Genomic DNA, 16,127 nt, shown 5'->3' with positions numbered 1-16,127 from the left:
TTTTAACTACTTGTGGAATTACAACTACAATATTAAGTCAGCAAAGTGACTATTTATTAAACAGTATTCCTAATAAGTATGTAGTATTATATGTAATATATAATATTGTATTGCCTTTAACAAATATAAACCCCCAAAAGCCCTTATTCAAGTGTTTATAAATAGTTATTTCCAATTAGAATTAAAACATATACTTCCCAGTTAGTCATTTTTATATCATGGCCCTCAAATCTTTTTAGATGTTGAACTCAGATTTGGTAGATCTAATCCTCTTCCTTGCCAAGGTATCTGAGTTGGATCAAGTGAACATTAATGCATTATGGATGTTAAACATTAATAGAGAATGGCTCAGTAGTTTGGGACATACAATTTCATTCTACCAAAGAGCGGAAGTTAAAAAAAAAAGAAAAAGGTTTACTACTTAACAAAAAGAAAGTTCACTGAACTGAAAATCTGGAATCCAGCTTTGCATTTGCACCTGTCATACTATTGTTTATTTTGATAGTAGATGAACTAAAATTACCACCGCGTCCCTATTCTGTCTCAAAGTGAAATAAATAGTAATGTTAAGAAATCATTGGCCGGGCACGGTGGCTCACGCCTATAATCCCAGCACTTTGGGAGGCCAAGGTGGGTAGATCATGAGGTCAAGAGATCAAGACCATCCTGGTCAACAAGGTGAAATCCCGTCTCTACTAAAAATACAAAAATTAGCTGGGCATGGTGGTGCGTGCCTGTAGTCCCAGCTACTCGGAAGGCTGAGGCAAGAGAATTGCTTGAACCCAGGAGGCGGAGGTTGCGGTGAGCCGAGATCATGCCATTGCACTCCAGTCTGGGTAACAACAGCGAAACTCTGTCCAAAAAAAAAAAAATCATTAATCTTAAACTGTTGGCAGATGAAAATAACTTAGTTTGTTGTCAGTGACTTCTCAACCTAAAGGTTAGATCAGCAGTGGTTTATGTGATGACTCTTGATAAATTTTTCTAATGACCAAAATTATTTGATTTATAATAGTTTTTTGTTGTTGTTGTTGTTTAAAGGAATATATATCCTGGTTATCTGGCTTCATCCTAAAGATGCATTTTTCTACTTTGCATTATTTCCTTTTTACAGCATTAGACATAAAATTATAGAGTAATGAGTAAAATCTAGTAAAATTAAAATGTGTGTTTTAAAGAACTTTCCATGAAAACTTAAAAGCAGAATTGTAAAGGTGAAAACTGGGCAAGAGGATGGGGGCAAAAGTGATTAAGAATCATTCTGTTTAAAGGAATCCCAAGGGTAAAGATTTCTAGGTACTGTTTATTACATTGATTGAAGTTAGTGAAGGTATAAAATCAGTCTTACAGAAAGCATGTAGACTAATCTAAGAAATAAACTGGGTCTTTGAAATTTTTAAATAATATTTGATAAACCAAAGGTCCAGATAATTGTTTTATAGAAGGTTTTTTTTTTTGTTGTTAAAATTCAATTTAATCAAAAATAAAGAATAATAAAATTCTGGTTCTAATAGTATCAGAATCAGGCTAGATTTTTTTTTACTGTTTTAAAAAACAATTGACACATAGTAATTGTACATGTTTATTTGAGTACAGTATGATGTTTCAATACATGTGTACATTGTATAATGATAAAATCATAGTAGTTAACCTGTCCTTCATGTTAAACCTTTATAATTTCTTTGTAGTAATAATGTTTAAAACCCTCTTTTCTAGCAGTCTTGCAATATAATACATTGTTATTATCTGTAGTCACCCCACTATATAATAGAATATCAGCACTTATTCTTCTTAATCTAACTTTGTAGCCCTTGAGACCATTGTCTGTCCATCTTCGCCTTCCCTCCCTTTCCCTTCCCAACATCTGGTAACTGCCATTCTACTCTTTACTTATATGAGATCAACTCTCCCAGAGTCCGCACATAAGTGAGATCATGTGGTATTTGTCTTCCTATGAGAAAAAGGCTGTTTTGAATAGTAATACTGAGTCCTTTCTCACAGGCAGTTCTTGTATCTCATTTCTTATTTTCTTATCATTTCAGTTCTTTTACACTCCCAAAAATACTGTTAAGTTTGTACTTAGCCATGTTATTGGAGGAGATGGACTTACAGAAAGGTTGAAAGCTATTTATTAAAAGTCGTTGGACCTTTTACCTAAATATCATTTTCCTTTACTAATTTTAATATTTTAAAAATTGCAAGTAAATGTTATTAAAAATTATTTCCTCAGCCAGATATGCCTGTAGTCCCAGCTGCTTGGGACACACATGCCTGTAGTCCCAGCTGCTTGAAAGGCTGAGGCAGGATGATCAATTGAGCCCAGGAGTTCAAAGCCAACCTGAGCAACATAGTAAGACTAAGTATAAATAGTAATGTGTGTGTGGGTGTGTGTGTGTGTGTGTGTATACACACACATACAGAATATATACATGCACACACATACACTCTAAATTACATAAGGAAAAAGATTGTAAATAAAACCATTACTTATAGTAATTGTCTTTATGTGAAAAAATTTTGGATATTTCTTTTTCACTTCTCCAGATTTCTTTGTAATAATTTGTATTTGTTTATAATACCAGTAACGAATTTATTTTGAAAGTAATACTCCTGATTTAAATAAGAATCAGTCCCTGAAACTTTTCTAAAGTTGTCTTACTTAAACTGGCATCTACTGGATTTTTAAAAGGTAAACTACAGTTTTAATATGCTATTTCTTTAAGGTTGGATATAATTTTAAATATACTTAATATTATCTAACACAGATATCAAATAATACACTATACTGTGCTCCTTTTTTGAACATGAATCTGACCTATCACTTAACTGATAATGTTTCTCTGGTCTTTGTTTTAAGCCACTTCAAAATGGAGCCCCAAGTATGTTGAGTGGGAGTTGGAGGTGTATCACTCTTTAGTAGTACTCTTAAGTGGCTAAAGAGTAAGTTTTATCTTGCAGAATCATAACGTATGATAACATATCTTTACTTTCTGATATTAGTGTTTATGGAACCTGAAGAATTACTTGTTCTCTCTCTAATGAGACTTTTTCAGATTTGACATAGAAAAGCGGAAGAAATTGGGTAGATTAAATGATAGCTACATTTATTCAAAGATTGTACCTTAAATGGCCTTGAAAGGATACTATTATATAAAGAATTTTTCTCTTCTATCATCAATCTGAAAAAAACTCACTGTATAATTTATCTGAAAAAATATCCACTTTGTAACATATTATTTGCAATATTAATGCAGACACAAACAACCCTCTGTTGAGAGAATTCTGAAGAGTGTCTTACCACAGTTCTCCAGAGCATGTTATTTTGCACCTCTTCTCGGAAGGCTGGCGAAATAGCTTCTTGTAAGGTACTCTTTTAAGTACTAAGAACAGTTTTTTTACAGTTGTATTATATAAATATTCTGTATACCTACATGGTAACTATAGTACACCTGATAGCATCAATCTGGTTTTTTTAGGGGAAGATTTCTTACCTACTGGTCAGGGCTGTTGTTACAGTCATGGGAAATCAAGTACATATGCATTTATATGTACTACGTGTCAAATAGATAGCATCATAGTGTACAAGATTGGATGGTGAATACTTGATACCCCAATCCAAAAGTCATTGTATTTTGCTCTTGCTTAAATTACCAAGTGCTGATGTTTTGATTTTTTTAAAAGTTTTTCTCTTCTGCAAATGTATTTTTTTTAAAGTGATGGTTAGCAACTTTACACAGATAATGGAACATCACAATCTGTTTAAAAACTCCTTCATCAGATTTGCTAGCGTGTTTTGTGGATTGTTGCTTGTGTGCTTCAAAGACCCTCCTATGGTTTGCTAGTTCTCTGTTAATGGAAACTGAAGTTTATAAGAGTTTTAGGACAAAGGTAAGAGTTAGGTATACCATTGTGTTTTTTTCATCAGAAATTGGTGTTAGCTATTTCCTCTATTATAAAACAAAGATGACAAAATTACAAACATACTCCACCTTGTGTGATAGGAAATAGATACTTCTATCTTTGTAAAGTTTTTCTAAGAGCTTATAAGTTTTTGACACCAATAAATTGTTTTCCATGGTTGCAGTGTTACAAGGTACAGATTTTGACTTGTTTTCATAATTACTGTAGAAAAGAAGAATGTTTTGTGGGCAGGTAGTTATAAGTTTCAGTTCTCCAATAGCTTTATTGAAAAGGGTTCTTTGAACTTGGAACAAATATTGTCATATCCTTCCCCTTGTCTCTCTTCTGTGGTCCAGCTGTCTCTGTATCAATGCTTGACTATTCTCAGGTGTCTCTAGTAATGCAAAAAAACAAGTATGAGTAAGTATGTGTAGTTAGGCCAGGTGTGCTCCTTTTTCTATGAATTTAGCATTTCCTCCAAACCTGTCACCATTTGAACTCTGGCAAAATAAAATCCCTCAAATAGACTCAAGCGATTTTGAGCTTGTCTTTAACTAGAAAGTGAAACTGAACCTATATTATCATCTTTCTTCACTAGTGGGAGCAACAATTCTACTCAGCCAGGCTTCAGGATCTCCTTAAATATATTCCTTCAGAGAAAATAAGGTAGTTTTTAGGTTCACTCATTGACTCAGGTTGGCCACTCCTTTTATCTTTGGAAGGAACATTGAAGAATCTGTAGTAAGGGATAATTGCAATGCAATTTTAATTTTGCTACATACTGAAAAAACTTAGGCACAGCTACTTACCTAAACTATTTCTGCTTTCCTTGAAACAAATCTTTCTGCCTAATATAGTAGCACTTAATTGACTAAAGCAGAACAGCAATGTACTTTGGTTACTTTTTAAAAAATGGAGTAATATTTTTCACTGACATTTGGTGGTACGGATAACCATCATATAAATTTAAAAACCTATCTTTACAAAAACACTGCTTGTGCATGTAATAGAACACTTTTTTTGTTTGAATTTTTGGTTTTTTTTTTTTTTTTTTTAAGCTTATGATGTCAAGGAAGAGCCCAATAAATTGAAATTCATTTGAGATCAGTTATAATTTTTGCTATTTTTTTATTCTTAACTCACATCCTTCCTTGGAAAAGCACAGATAGAATCATTAAGTTCCAGCAAAACTTTCATGGTGCTCCTACTTTCTACATTATGTGATTTCTTTGGATGTTCAATGGTTTTTATTTGCATAGTATTCTTTTTTAATGAGATTTTTCAAGATTATTTATCAAATTTTAACCATTCAGCTAAAGTAAATCTTATGTGACTGCCTCTGTACAAATTGCCACTCTATAAATAATAGAAACTGAGGTACCAGAGGGGAACATTTTCACCCAAAAAAAAAAGTTTTGATGTTTTCTTTCAGTGAGTTACACCAATCATCCCAGGAAAAAGAAGTATAATTGAAAGAAATGACACTAATGTAAGAAAGAATTTACCACATTATTTTCTATGTGGTTTTAATTCATACTTGACTGAGCAATTAGAAAAGGCTGGTTCTAGATACTCTAATCAAACCAATGAATAGATATCTATATACACAGTCACACTAGAGTGTGAAATCATGCTCTTCATTTAAAGCCCCAGGATTTAAGCAAGTATTAATTTAATAATATCTGAGACCTTTTTCAAGAAATATAATGGTGGCTGTCTTTACTTGTATTTCTGGAGCAAAAAGGTGTAACTGCCTTATACCTTTGTTCTTAATCTTGACTACAAAGCTCAACATCATAAACATTTAGGCCCATTTAACAAGTTCATTAGCTGAAGTTACAGACTTTGAAATAGTTAATACAAATATACACTACTTTCAGCATAGGAGAACTTAGATATGAGATCAAAGTGGAAAAAAATCTCCTCTGGTTCCTAGATTACAAAGTTTATTTCTGAATTTTCTTCACTTTTAAATGCAGAATAAAAATTTTATAAGAGATAATTTTAGAAATGTATCAATTAAATTTGGCTCACACTATACTTCAACTCCAGATATGATTTTAATATACAATCGTTGGTTTGACCATTTCCAATAACAGGGTCATGCAGTTGGTATTCAATAAATATATCACAAGGCTAAGTTTTTTAAAGAATCTGCCAACTCAGATTATCCTAGTGTATAGAATGTTTCAAAAATTGGAATTCCTACAGAACCTATCAATCAGTTTGAGTCTGAAACAGCACCAGAATGAGTGAGAAGTACCATTATTTTTTTTGATAGGCGAGGAAAAAGTTAAAAAGCACAAATATGCATTTCTTATGAATTACCACAACTAGTGGCAATAATAGTTTGGAATACAAATATAATGACTTTCAGTTAATTTACTCACTAAAAGATACTGAGAAATATATTTAGTAGTTTATCTCTAATCGTTAGCAGTCCAAGTAGATGTTAGAGTGACATTCAATCTCTTAAGATATCTTAAAATATTTATTTCACAAATCTCTCAAAATCAAGACAAGTCAGGCAGCTCTCAAGAAAGAATTGAACCTATGTGAGAAGGGGAAAGAAATAGTTAAAATTTTACTGTAGTCTATTACATTCATAGTCTGTTTCAGCCTGTGAATGTAGTAGTTTCTAGAAGTGATGATTTCCCTGAATATCTCTTTTGTGCCTCAAGCTAGTTCTTATGCCTATATGAATTTCATTGGATACTACCCTCCAAAGGTATTTTTATACAAGAATTAGAGGAGTTTCAGGAAAAGCCCTGTTTAAACCAAATTTGTATTTCTCCAAGTGAAATATAATGTATAAGAATATACACACAATCCCCCATCAATCTTTGAACCACCAAAAAAAAAAGAGTATTGATTATACATGGGAAAGATTATTTTCTTTTGTATTTAATGCAGTGAATGTGTAGTCAACATTACCATTGAACTAAACATCTGAAATTTGATACAGTGAAACAAACAAATTAGTCATCTATTAATGGTTACTATCTGCTAGATACATCTCAGGTTGTAGAATATCAGGCTTAGAGACATCTGAGTACACATTGCCAGCATAGAACGTAAGTCTCACATAAGATATAATCGAAAGTTATTTCAAACAGTTATCTCATCAATAAACTTTCTGTAGTAACATCAAGTTCATGGAACATTGTTTTTAGCAACAAACAGTAATGGTATGCAGATGGAAGCATGTCATTTTAAACATGATACATTAAATAGAGCATGTTGAGGTCAAAGCCTTTCTGTAGAAAGGGAATTTAATTGACATTCAAGCATAGTATATAAACAGATCAAAATAGTTCTATTATAAGAAATAGTATTTAACAACTTATCTCTAAAATAAAAATACTTTAAAAATAACTTCAATGAGATTAAATTTATTGTCAAAGACTCTTCCTTTAGAGTGAAATATACATTTTTCAGCTTTTCTATAACTTTTCCAGGTTAACCCTCACTTTTACCCCATCCCAGTCTATTATTAATAAAGTAGTGCAAAGCATTGTCTGCTGCAACTTCAACTGAGTGTAATCCCCTACCAAGTCAGGGAAGTAAGACATTCTCAGCCAACCAAATTATTTTTCTCCAGAGGTATGCTCCCTCAATATACCAGGAGTGAGATACAAAAACTACGAGTCTTGGGAATGCAATTTTTAAGTGTAGATTCTATGATAATAGTGAAACATTGTTAAAGGCAACCACCACCCCCAAGCAGTTTATTTTACAAAACAGGTTTTCATGCATTATCAAGAATTTTTTTTATAAATGTAGTGAAACACTGGCCTATCACTTAGCACACTGCATTCTCCTCTACATTAAAATTCACACTAATAACAAAATGATAGTATGAATTAAAGCATTTCAGTAATCTAATGAGAAAGCAGAGTTTTTTTTTGAGAGCACTTGAGTATTAAAATATTTTTAGATGCACAGATACAATCTGACACCAAAAGCGATATGAATATAGTTTGCTAGTATTTTTGATAACTATACTGGGTTGCTAATTTGCTAACTCTGTATAAATTAAATTAGTGGTAGGTATAAAAATTCAGATAGGCAATTGTTATAAACTGGCAGTATTTATGTGGTGTAGTCCTGTAGAGATTTTAAGGTTTAAAATGGAATGATTGTTAGAAGGTTTGAAAGTTTTCTTTATAGAATTGCAGAGTATTGAAGATTCTTTTGAGGGAGTGAATGTACCTTCACTTATTAGCTTAAAATCAGCTTAGTCATACCTAAGTAATTTGCACAGGAGCGAATGTCAGGATCTAAAACCAGAATATATGTTAAATTGAAATGCATCTATTCCATTATTCGGGCTTTGGGATTTCCCTACCTTTTGAAATGTATAAAACATAGAAAAGAGTAATGGATTACTTTTGAGATAAAAAATAGTCACATTAAAAAAAAAACTTTAAAATCAAATTGACATTTACAATTGGTGTCGATTTAATCAGAGCACAGGTATTTAATCCACTTGTAATTAGGTAAGTGTATATCTTCCAATGTTATCATCATTCTTATATTTGTTCTTTCAATGTGTTATATTATTATCCACAGCTAACAAGGCTTTCACACAGCAGTAGCAAAACCTTTATCAAGTTGAGTCTGTACAATAGAACTATATTTTCAAAGACATATGCCTTTATACACTATTTACAAATTCTCTCCATCATGATAAAAAGGCAAAATAAATAAAAAGCAGTAAGAAAGGAAATGCTGCTGAGGCTGAGGGCTTTTTCTTTTATCTTCCCAAACAGATGCTGGTCTCCTCAGTGCTGGGAGCTGGCTAGCCAAGATTGTTTTTCTTTCTTTTATATGGGCTGTGAGAAGGATCTGGTTTCAATTCTTGGTACTGCACCTGTTTAAACAGAGTTCAGAGAAATAATACTGTTCAGGTGGCCACTTTCTGGCAAAGAAAGGAAAAGCAAAGGAATGAGAGACTGTGCTGGGGGGAAAAAAGTGCTCACTCTAGAAGCTTTATGGGATCTGCAGCTGAGATGCAGAAAGCAATAGAATGACAGAGCAAGAATAAGAAGGGAAATCCTGTCGGAAACTACATGAAGCCCTGATGTGAACTTTAGTAATGGCCTTCACTAACACATTACATTAAAAGCAAAACTATATCGATTTTAAAGGGCTTGATGATGGTTTTTTACAATTTAGTGTGTGTTTGCTTAATACAGTCTTAAATTCCATCCAGCCCACTGACACACACACACACAAAAAAAAATCCTTTATTTTATTCTGAAAACAGCTGACGGTTAATGGGCATTAACCTCGAAGGATTTCAAAGGTTTTAGAAATATGCTGCACTCTTCAAAAAACTCTCCTCACTGACCTCCAAAATATACTTCTTTAAAACTTACTTGTAATTCTTGCAAATTCTGAAAGATAATTTTTTTTCTTAATGTCCACTGCATATTTTGATTTAATCATCTAATATTCCTATTTCCCCCCCTCAGGTCATAAGTCACTCCCATAGTGACTTCCTATTTCCAAGCTGAACTAACTTGGAAGAGTATCCTCCCTGATAGACAGCTCTGGTAGGTTCTTTACGCAACTGCTCTTTTTCCCATTCTCTGTAAGTTGTTCTTAGATAACACCCCAAGTGGGCTAAATTTCTGACTGGTAAAATCTGCTACACAGGCTTTATTAATTTTACTCAACTCTTGTAAAGCAATTGCATTAGAAGGATATAAATGCTAAAACCCAGAGCCATACTACATTAAAATAATAGCAATAATAATAACAAAACCTACATACCACTTGTACATCTGAAGGGACTCTGGAAAGGAAGTCAAGTAGTTCATTGTTATCAATTGCATATGGACTCCGAAGCTTTTTTGTAAATTTATTGATTCCTGAAAAAGTGATAGATTAAACATTATTTAAATAACCAAAATTGGAGATAAACAAAGCACATTTCTGGCAAAAGTGTTGTAGTAATTGGAAGATCTAACTTGTATGCCTTGAATCAGTGAACTAATGCACCCAGTTTTTTCCCTCTCTTCCTCTTCTTCTCCTTCATTTCTTCCTCCTCCCTCAGTTACTGCTCTTTCACTTTGCACTTTAGTAGCTGCTTCCAAGCAGGAAAGGGTTTCTATGTGGGAAATAAAGGAGGTCCCCTAGCAGTAATTAGCAATCTCTTGCATTTTTCCCCTCTGTGTTACAGTATACTTAAAAGCCTTACTTTAGTATTTCATTTCTGATGAAACTTACTTTCCTACTTTTTGGGTTAAGATTTTTAAGGCAAGATGTCTAACTCATTGGTTTCCCCTTTTCCAAAAAATGCATCTTTTTGGAGGTGGGGGGTATGTGTTGCTATTATGCCCAATCAATGTTTAGAAGACACGTGATCATTTTTTTTCCCCAAACCGGAAATGAAAAGATTCGCCCCTAGCTTTGTAAAAAAAAAAAAAAAAAACCTTTACATGAAATCAACAAACTGGCAAAAACTGAGCCATAAACTAGAGCATTTTGGCTCTTCTTCAGGGAGTTCATGCAGAATAAGCTTCTAGAATCTGTCTCCTCATATAAGACTATAGTCTTAAATTTCTGGCTAATATCCCACCACCAAAGGAATACTTTTCTTGTTTTATTTTGTTTGATGAAAGAAGAGGCCCAAACACATTCTGCAAAATACTTTTAAGGGAGCTAGTCAGTGAGGCCACTGCAAGTTACATAGCTACATGTCTGCCCTGGGCTCTAGTTTCTGCAAACCTGGGAAAACAGGGCATTTGCCACCACCTCTTGCGACAGAGATGACTCCACAAGCCAAGGCAGGTCTGACCTTAGGTAGACTAATTTTTTCAATAAAGAAGCATCTGCTTTAACTATCAGGAAGAAATGAAAGATGAACATACAATAGAAAGTAAGAACATAGTGAAAATTAAATTATTCTTCCCTTACATAATGAAAGTGCTGTCTAAATTGAATTTCTTTGAATTACAGAAATTAGGAAAGGAAAAAATAATTACCATTTCCTCCACCTCTCACCCAGGCTGTAAAGGTAATGCTAGTGATAAGGGGTAAGAAGGCTTGCTCAATATATGATAAGTTGGGCTAAAAAGAATAGGGAAATAGGAATCTTAAAAGCAGAGGGCTTGGGGTATCAGACTTAAACTCACTTTATTCCAATATATTTATTCAAAAGCCTTAAAGAGAAAAAAAATTTTGCCTTCCAAAGCTAAGACCCATTTTGGTTCTTTGTGTTTTGTATAGGTTTAGCAATCTTAGGTGTTTGTGTAGGCAGGTGAGGGGCAGGTAGAGAATTCTTCTACCCAGTCTTGTTTACGTATTATTAATGTTGTATTAGATCCTAGAGATAGAAAATTGTTTTCCAAACCAAGAATTTTGTCAGGAAAGAAATTGGGAAGAGTGCTGCAACTGACAATCTCCTAAATGGAGCCCAGGTGCATAGGAATCATTGGCATGCAGCATACTCACATTAAAAATTAGGACCGAAAAAAATCACCTTTAATATAGGTATTTATAGAAACAGTCTTATTTAGTACACATAAAGGGATCTTTTTGTTCCTAAGGAACCTGCAAGTGCCAAGGACCCTTTTCCCAAATGCTAAAGGTGACCTCTTAAACAGGCAGCCATGTATAGTACCATGTTTACATATACTTTCATAAGATAAAATACAACAGCAAAGGAAGCATATTTCCTTAAATGCACCATATAGATTGAAATGCCTCTGTTTGTATATAAGTGGTGAATATAAATCAGAGGGATATCTAGACAAAGCTACACTTTGATATATGAAGAATCTGTACAACTAACATGTTTATAGTATGATGAAACCTAGTGTGCCAGATAAGAAAAATACATTTTGCAGGTAGACCTAAATCTTTATACTGTTGTGATTTTTAACTGACCTGTCTCTTTTCATCATGGAGTAGCTTCATGACCATAAATACAGAGAACTGCTGACAGTATAACTCATCTCTTAAACACAGTTGTTTGTAGCAGCTAAGACAGTTTGGGGGAGCCTGGGAGGGTTTACTTACCCCAGACAAGGACAATGTATCTCAGCGGAATGCAGTACAGGATGACTGTGAACACACAGAGGGCTACAATGGCCAGCCAGCTTAAGAATGGGACAGTCCAGTTGAAAGTACTGAATGGAAAATTAACACATCAGCAATATGAGTAGTTCATACTTTTTTCAAATATTGAAATACATATGATTCTGACTTAACTTGGGACCTAGTTAGTCGGCATTTCTCTGTGGAATAGATTCCAATTGTAATAGGTTATCAGAAGACACAGTCTAGTTCGTCATAATCTGCTCAGTTCCATGAACACAGGGCCCTTGTAAAGAGTCTTGCTGCCAATTTCTCCAGATTGTCCCAGGTGACTTCAGCATCTAAACCTAATGCACTATTTGGGTGACTCCCCACATGGAAAAAGATCTTTATTTTTCTACTGCTAAGACTAGTAACCATCCTTGTTTTCTCCAACTTTTCAGAGGGGAATGCCCCTGGGCCTACCATTCTTCCTTCTGTCAACTATCAGTATTTCCCACATTGGGAATAAAATGTTGCCAGCATGGTTATGTAAAAAATCCTCTGAATGTTAGAATTCCTTAGAGGAATACTCACTTCCTACCTCAGCTATGTTTCAAATATAACTGGAAATCAGGAGAGAGGAACAGAACAGTTAGCCTTGCAAAACTTCACCTCTTTTCATTGCCCCTCTTCCCAGAAATACATAGGTAATTAAGAAATAGAAGCAGCATTGCTTACTATTATCTCGCATGTACTTCTTGTGAAGGAGAGCATTCTGGCAAAAGTAATTGGTAACATAGAGGGCTGAGTCAGAGAAGGCTGCAAGACTCAGTATTGACAATAAGACAGAATAGCAAACAGAAACAAGACCAATGAACAGAAGTAGAAGTCACAAGAAAAAATTAGGAGATGGGAAGGAATTTACTGAGACAAAAAGGGGAAAAAAATGAAGACAGGCAAAAAATATAGAGTAGAAAATCAAGAAAATGGAACACGGGATGATTGTAATCACTTAAGGCTTTTTGTGTGGAAGTCAGTCTGGTACTTAAGCATGTGCCAAAATTATAAAGAAAATAGAAACACTATGTAGAGCCTCCAGGGTTGGGCATATAAATATATCACCATTTACAAGCATACCATTGCATTCTTTCAAATTTCTCCTAAGAGTTCATTCACTGAAGAGGAACTAACATATCATGTCCTGTGACCAAGAAGTTAGCAGATCTGTATTCAAAGCCTAGATTCTGTTATGTGGATTTAGCTGGGTCAACCTCTCTAACCCTTTCTCCATGTATAAAATGGGATAGCTTTTATTCTGTCAAGAATAAAAAAAAGTCGTTATGATGGTAACATGTTTATGTGAATCAAGTTGAAATTATTAGAACTAATCAACTCAAGGAATTTCAATTATGGTACTTTTTTCTTATGAGACAGTGAGAAGGGCCCCTAAGACACTTCAGAAAAACATTGTTCATGTAGACAAATGTTACTGTCTTTTATTTCTTCTAATTTCCTGGTACTGTATGTTGTACTTACTTGAGGTGAGTTTTTTCAGGGCAATTTTGACCCAATAAAGGATGATTGCTAAGAGATTTTCTTCTATACAGTGCCTCAGCATAATTAGGAATTAGTTGTTCCTTAGCTTTGTGGCATGTAGCTTGTTTTTTGTCTCTCTCTAGGTCAAAATTATTGCCTAAATTTGTTTTTTCTACTAAATGAGCCAATGTTGGGTCAATCTGGGTATCCTATTTTCAGTAACCCTTTGGGTCTGGCTTTTCTGTCTTTGTCTTTTTCCTCTTACGGTCAACAGTGAGCATCTGTAACTGTCACCAGGTAAAGGATCATGCCTTCCCTTCCGGATGGACACCTTTGCTTCTGCTTGCTTGTGGAGAGAACAGAAGGCTGAGGGTATGCTTGCTTTCCTGCAGCTAAGCTCAGAGCCATCCATCACACTACTCCATGTGTGAGGGCACTGGCTCTTCACTCAGAAAACCTTCCTTCTGGGCAGCCCCACTGACGAACTCCCTGTGTTCTTCTTACTCCTATTGGAAGGATACATGGCAAAGAATCTCTACCAGTGTAGCTGTTAGAAAAAAAAAAAGATTGCCCTTTTCTATTTCTACTCTCTGCATTATGGAATCTAAATCTAGAATATGATCTTCCCCCAAAAAAGGATGCAATTCAAGAAAGTTCTGGAAAGATTAGTAACAAGACATGGTAATTATAGAGCCCTTTCATTTTGTGCTTAAAGATTGCTTCTGAATCTGCTTTCTGGATAGATGCATGTGACCCGAGGAGAATTTCTCTTTTAGCATGCAAAAGATCATTTTGTGGGAGAGATGGGTCCTACAAGACTCACTGGCTCCTATGCCATATTCCTGTACCTTAGCTTAGCATAGGAAGTCCTACAAAACCCAGGTTTTCCAAAGGCTGGAACACCACCAGAATCTGGTCATATCCCTTAGTTAGTCATCATGTTTTCCTGCCAAGTATCTCTTCTGAGGCCTTCTGCCACCTAGAGTTACAAAGGAGCTGCTTCTCAGGCATTCAGTAGTCTGATCCTTGGTCTTTTGGTATAAATGAGATGTTTCTGTCAGGTATTAGCTCACAGTGTACCCCAGATAAAAGACAACACTCAATGGGGAAATGCCCCAAATTCAGGGCTTCATACTATTTCAGTGGATAGTGTGTGGAGGACAGGTAAATATTCTTGGATATGGAAGGAAATACACAGAGGAAGGAGAGAGAAAAGATATGGGAACAGTCTTCAGAAGTCCAAAACTGAATGCTTCCTAAAGTCACATCTGGGAGTGAGAGGGGGGCTGTTCTAATATAAGAAAGTAGAAACTCAGCACCTGGACATGTGGAAATATATTAAACAAAATTATACAAAACAAAATGCATTATCCCTTGCAACATGAAAGGCACCAAATGAATGACTCACACCTTTAGTTTAAATAATTTACTCCTTTTCAAATTCATTGTATACCCAAGGATTCAAATCTGTAGAAAACTTTTGCTTATGAATAATAAACAAAGAATAGATACATGAAACTGGGAAAATAAAGGTTTCTCCAGAATTTGGCACCCCTTCTTGAGTAGACCTTTAGCAATCATTATATATGCCAATTTTTACATAATTTAGAAGTATGTAATACTTTTAACTGATAATTCTTTTAACTGGTAATTCTTATAAATCTTGTTTTTAAAAAATATAACACTGTTTTAAGTAAAACATAAGTATTTAAGATTAAGAATTTAAGTTTCTTAATTTTGCATTAGAGCTCAGTGAAGATATATATTTCCTTATTTTTAAAAATTAAAAGGGATTCAGTTTTTATAATTTTAAAAATGGTGTGTATTTTCTAAATGACAAAGCTTTATTGTTAATTATGATTAACGATTGATAATTATGATCTCAGCTATTTAAATACACACTTGAAAAAATATTTTTTGCAGGGTACCATAAATACAATTTTTTAAAGAATTTAGTCACTTGATGAAAATATAAATAGACCAATAATAAAATGCAGGTGTATCTTAATTACCTGAAGTCCTCGTTTAGCTTGGTTTATTTTTTTCCTATCACAATTTCATATTCCGTTTAAGAACAAAGTCTTTCACAGTGAAAAATGTGCTAAAATTTAGGACGGTGTTATTTCTTCAAAGCTACAAGTGTGACTTCTTTCCAACCAATATGTTCTAAATTTCAGGAAGGAAATTGACAGAACTTTCATAAAGCCAAAGACTGGCAGAAATAAAGTAAATAATGATAAAACCGAGCAATAGATCACCCAGAAGGAGTGTCCCCTGCCAAAAGGAATGTGGCATTTCATTCTCTGAGAAACAAATGGACACCCTGTCCCACGGAAGACTGGGGCTTACATGTCACTGTCACTCACTTCTTTATCCTTTCGCCAAAGGAAGCCACTTCATCTAGGATGTTCTGGACACTGACACATACCTCCTGGATGGCGTAGATTTTATTTATAAATCCCTTTTTTTCACTGTCCTAAAATGCAATTAAAAAAAAAATTCTGTATGAGTAAATGTTTTCTTCATTGATTGAATTCTTTGTGTTGTCCCTCTCTTGCATTTTTAAATAAATTCCATTTTTATGTGTGTATAAATGGATAATTGGAACCCATGAAAATATCAGGATTTTAAGGGACATGAGGAGGAAAGGGACCCAGCATCAT

At 34.2% G+C, this 16,127-nt stretch overlaps 1 protein-coding gene and 1 long non-coding RNA gene across 21 annotated transcripts in view; one reads left to right on the top strand and one right to left on the bottom strand.

Annotated features, from left to right (window-relative positions):
* The first annotated feature begins 2,804 nt into the window (after positions 1 to 2,804).
* Positions 2,805 to 15,978, top strand: LOC144581424 (uncharacterized). Of its 2 annotated transcripts, XR_013532237.1 has the most exons (5): positions 2,805 to 2,940; positions 3,255 to 3,360; positions 9,378 to 9,458; positions 13,739 to 13,836; positions 15,642 to 15,771. It is a non-coding gene; the product is annotated as an uncharacterized LOC144581424 (long non-coding RNA). The 2 variants fall into 2 exon arrangements; XR_013532236.1 differs by lacking the exon at positions 2,805 to 2,940 and having other exon boundaries at positions 3,233 to 3,365; positions 15,642 to 15,978.
* Positions 6,792 to 16,127, bottom strand: part of MCTP1 (multiple C2 and transmembrane domain containing 1) — a 595,528-nt gene continuing 586,192 nt past the window's right edge. For 14 of the 19 annotated variants that reach the window (XM_054252591.2, XM_035292213.3, XM_078365166.1 and 11 more), the window contains 4 exons: positions 15,831 to 15,940; positions 11,929 to 12,038; positions 9,679 to 9,776; positions 6,792 to 8,773 (listed from right to left, as the gene is read on the bottom strand). In XM_054252591.2, the coding sequence (XP_054108566.1) occupies positions 8,702 to 8,773; positions 9,679 to 9,776; positions 11,929 to 12,038; positions 15,831 to 15,940 (390 nt within the window). In that variant the 3' untranslated portion in view covers positions 6,792 to 8,701. The remainder of the gene's footprint in view (positions 8,774 to 9,678; positions 9,777 to 11,928; positions 12,039 to 15,830; positions 15,941 to 16,127) is intronic. The other 5 variants (XR_008479839.2, XR_013532231.1, XR_013532232.1 and 2 more) reach the window with 1 other exon arrangement.

This window comes from Callithrix jacchus, chromosome 2 (assembly GCF_049354715.1).
Source record: "Callithrix jacchus isolate 240 chromosome 2, calJac240_pri, whole genome shotgun sequence".
Taxonomy (NCBI): Eukaryota; Metazoa; Chordata; class Mammalia; order Primates; family Cebidae; genus Callithrix; species Callithrix jacchus.
This window is presented reverse-complemented; position numbering and strand designations above follow the sequence as displayed.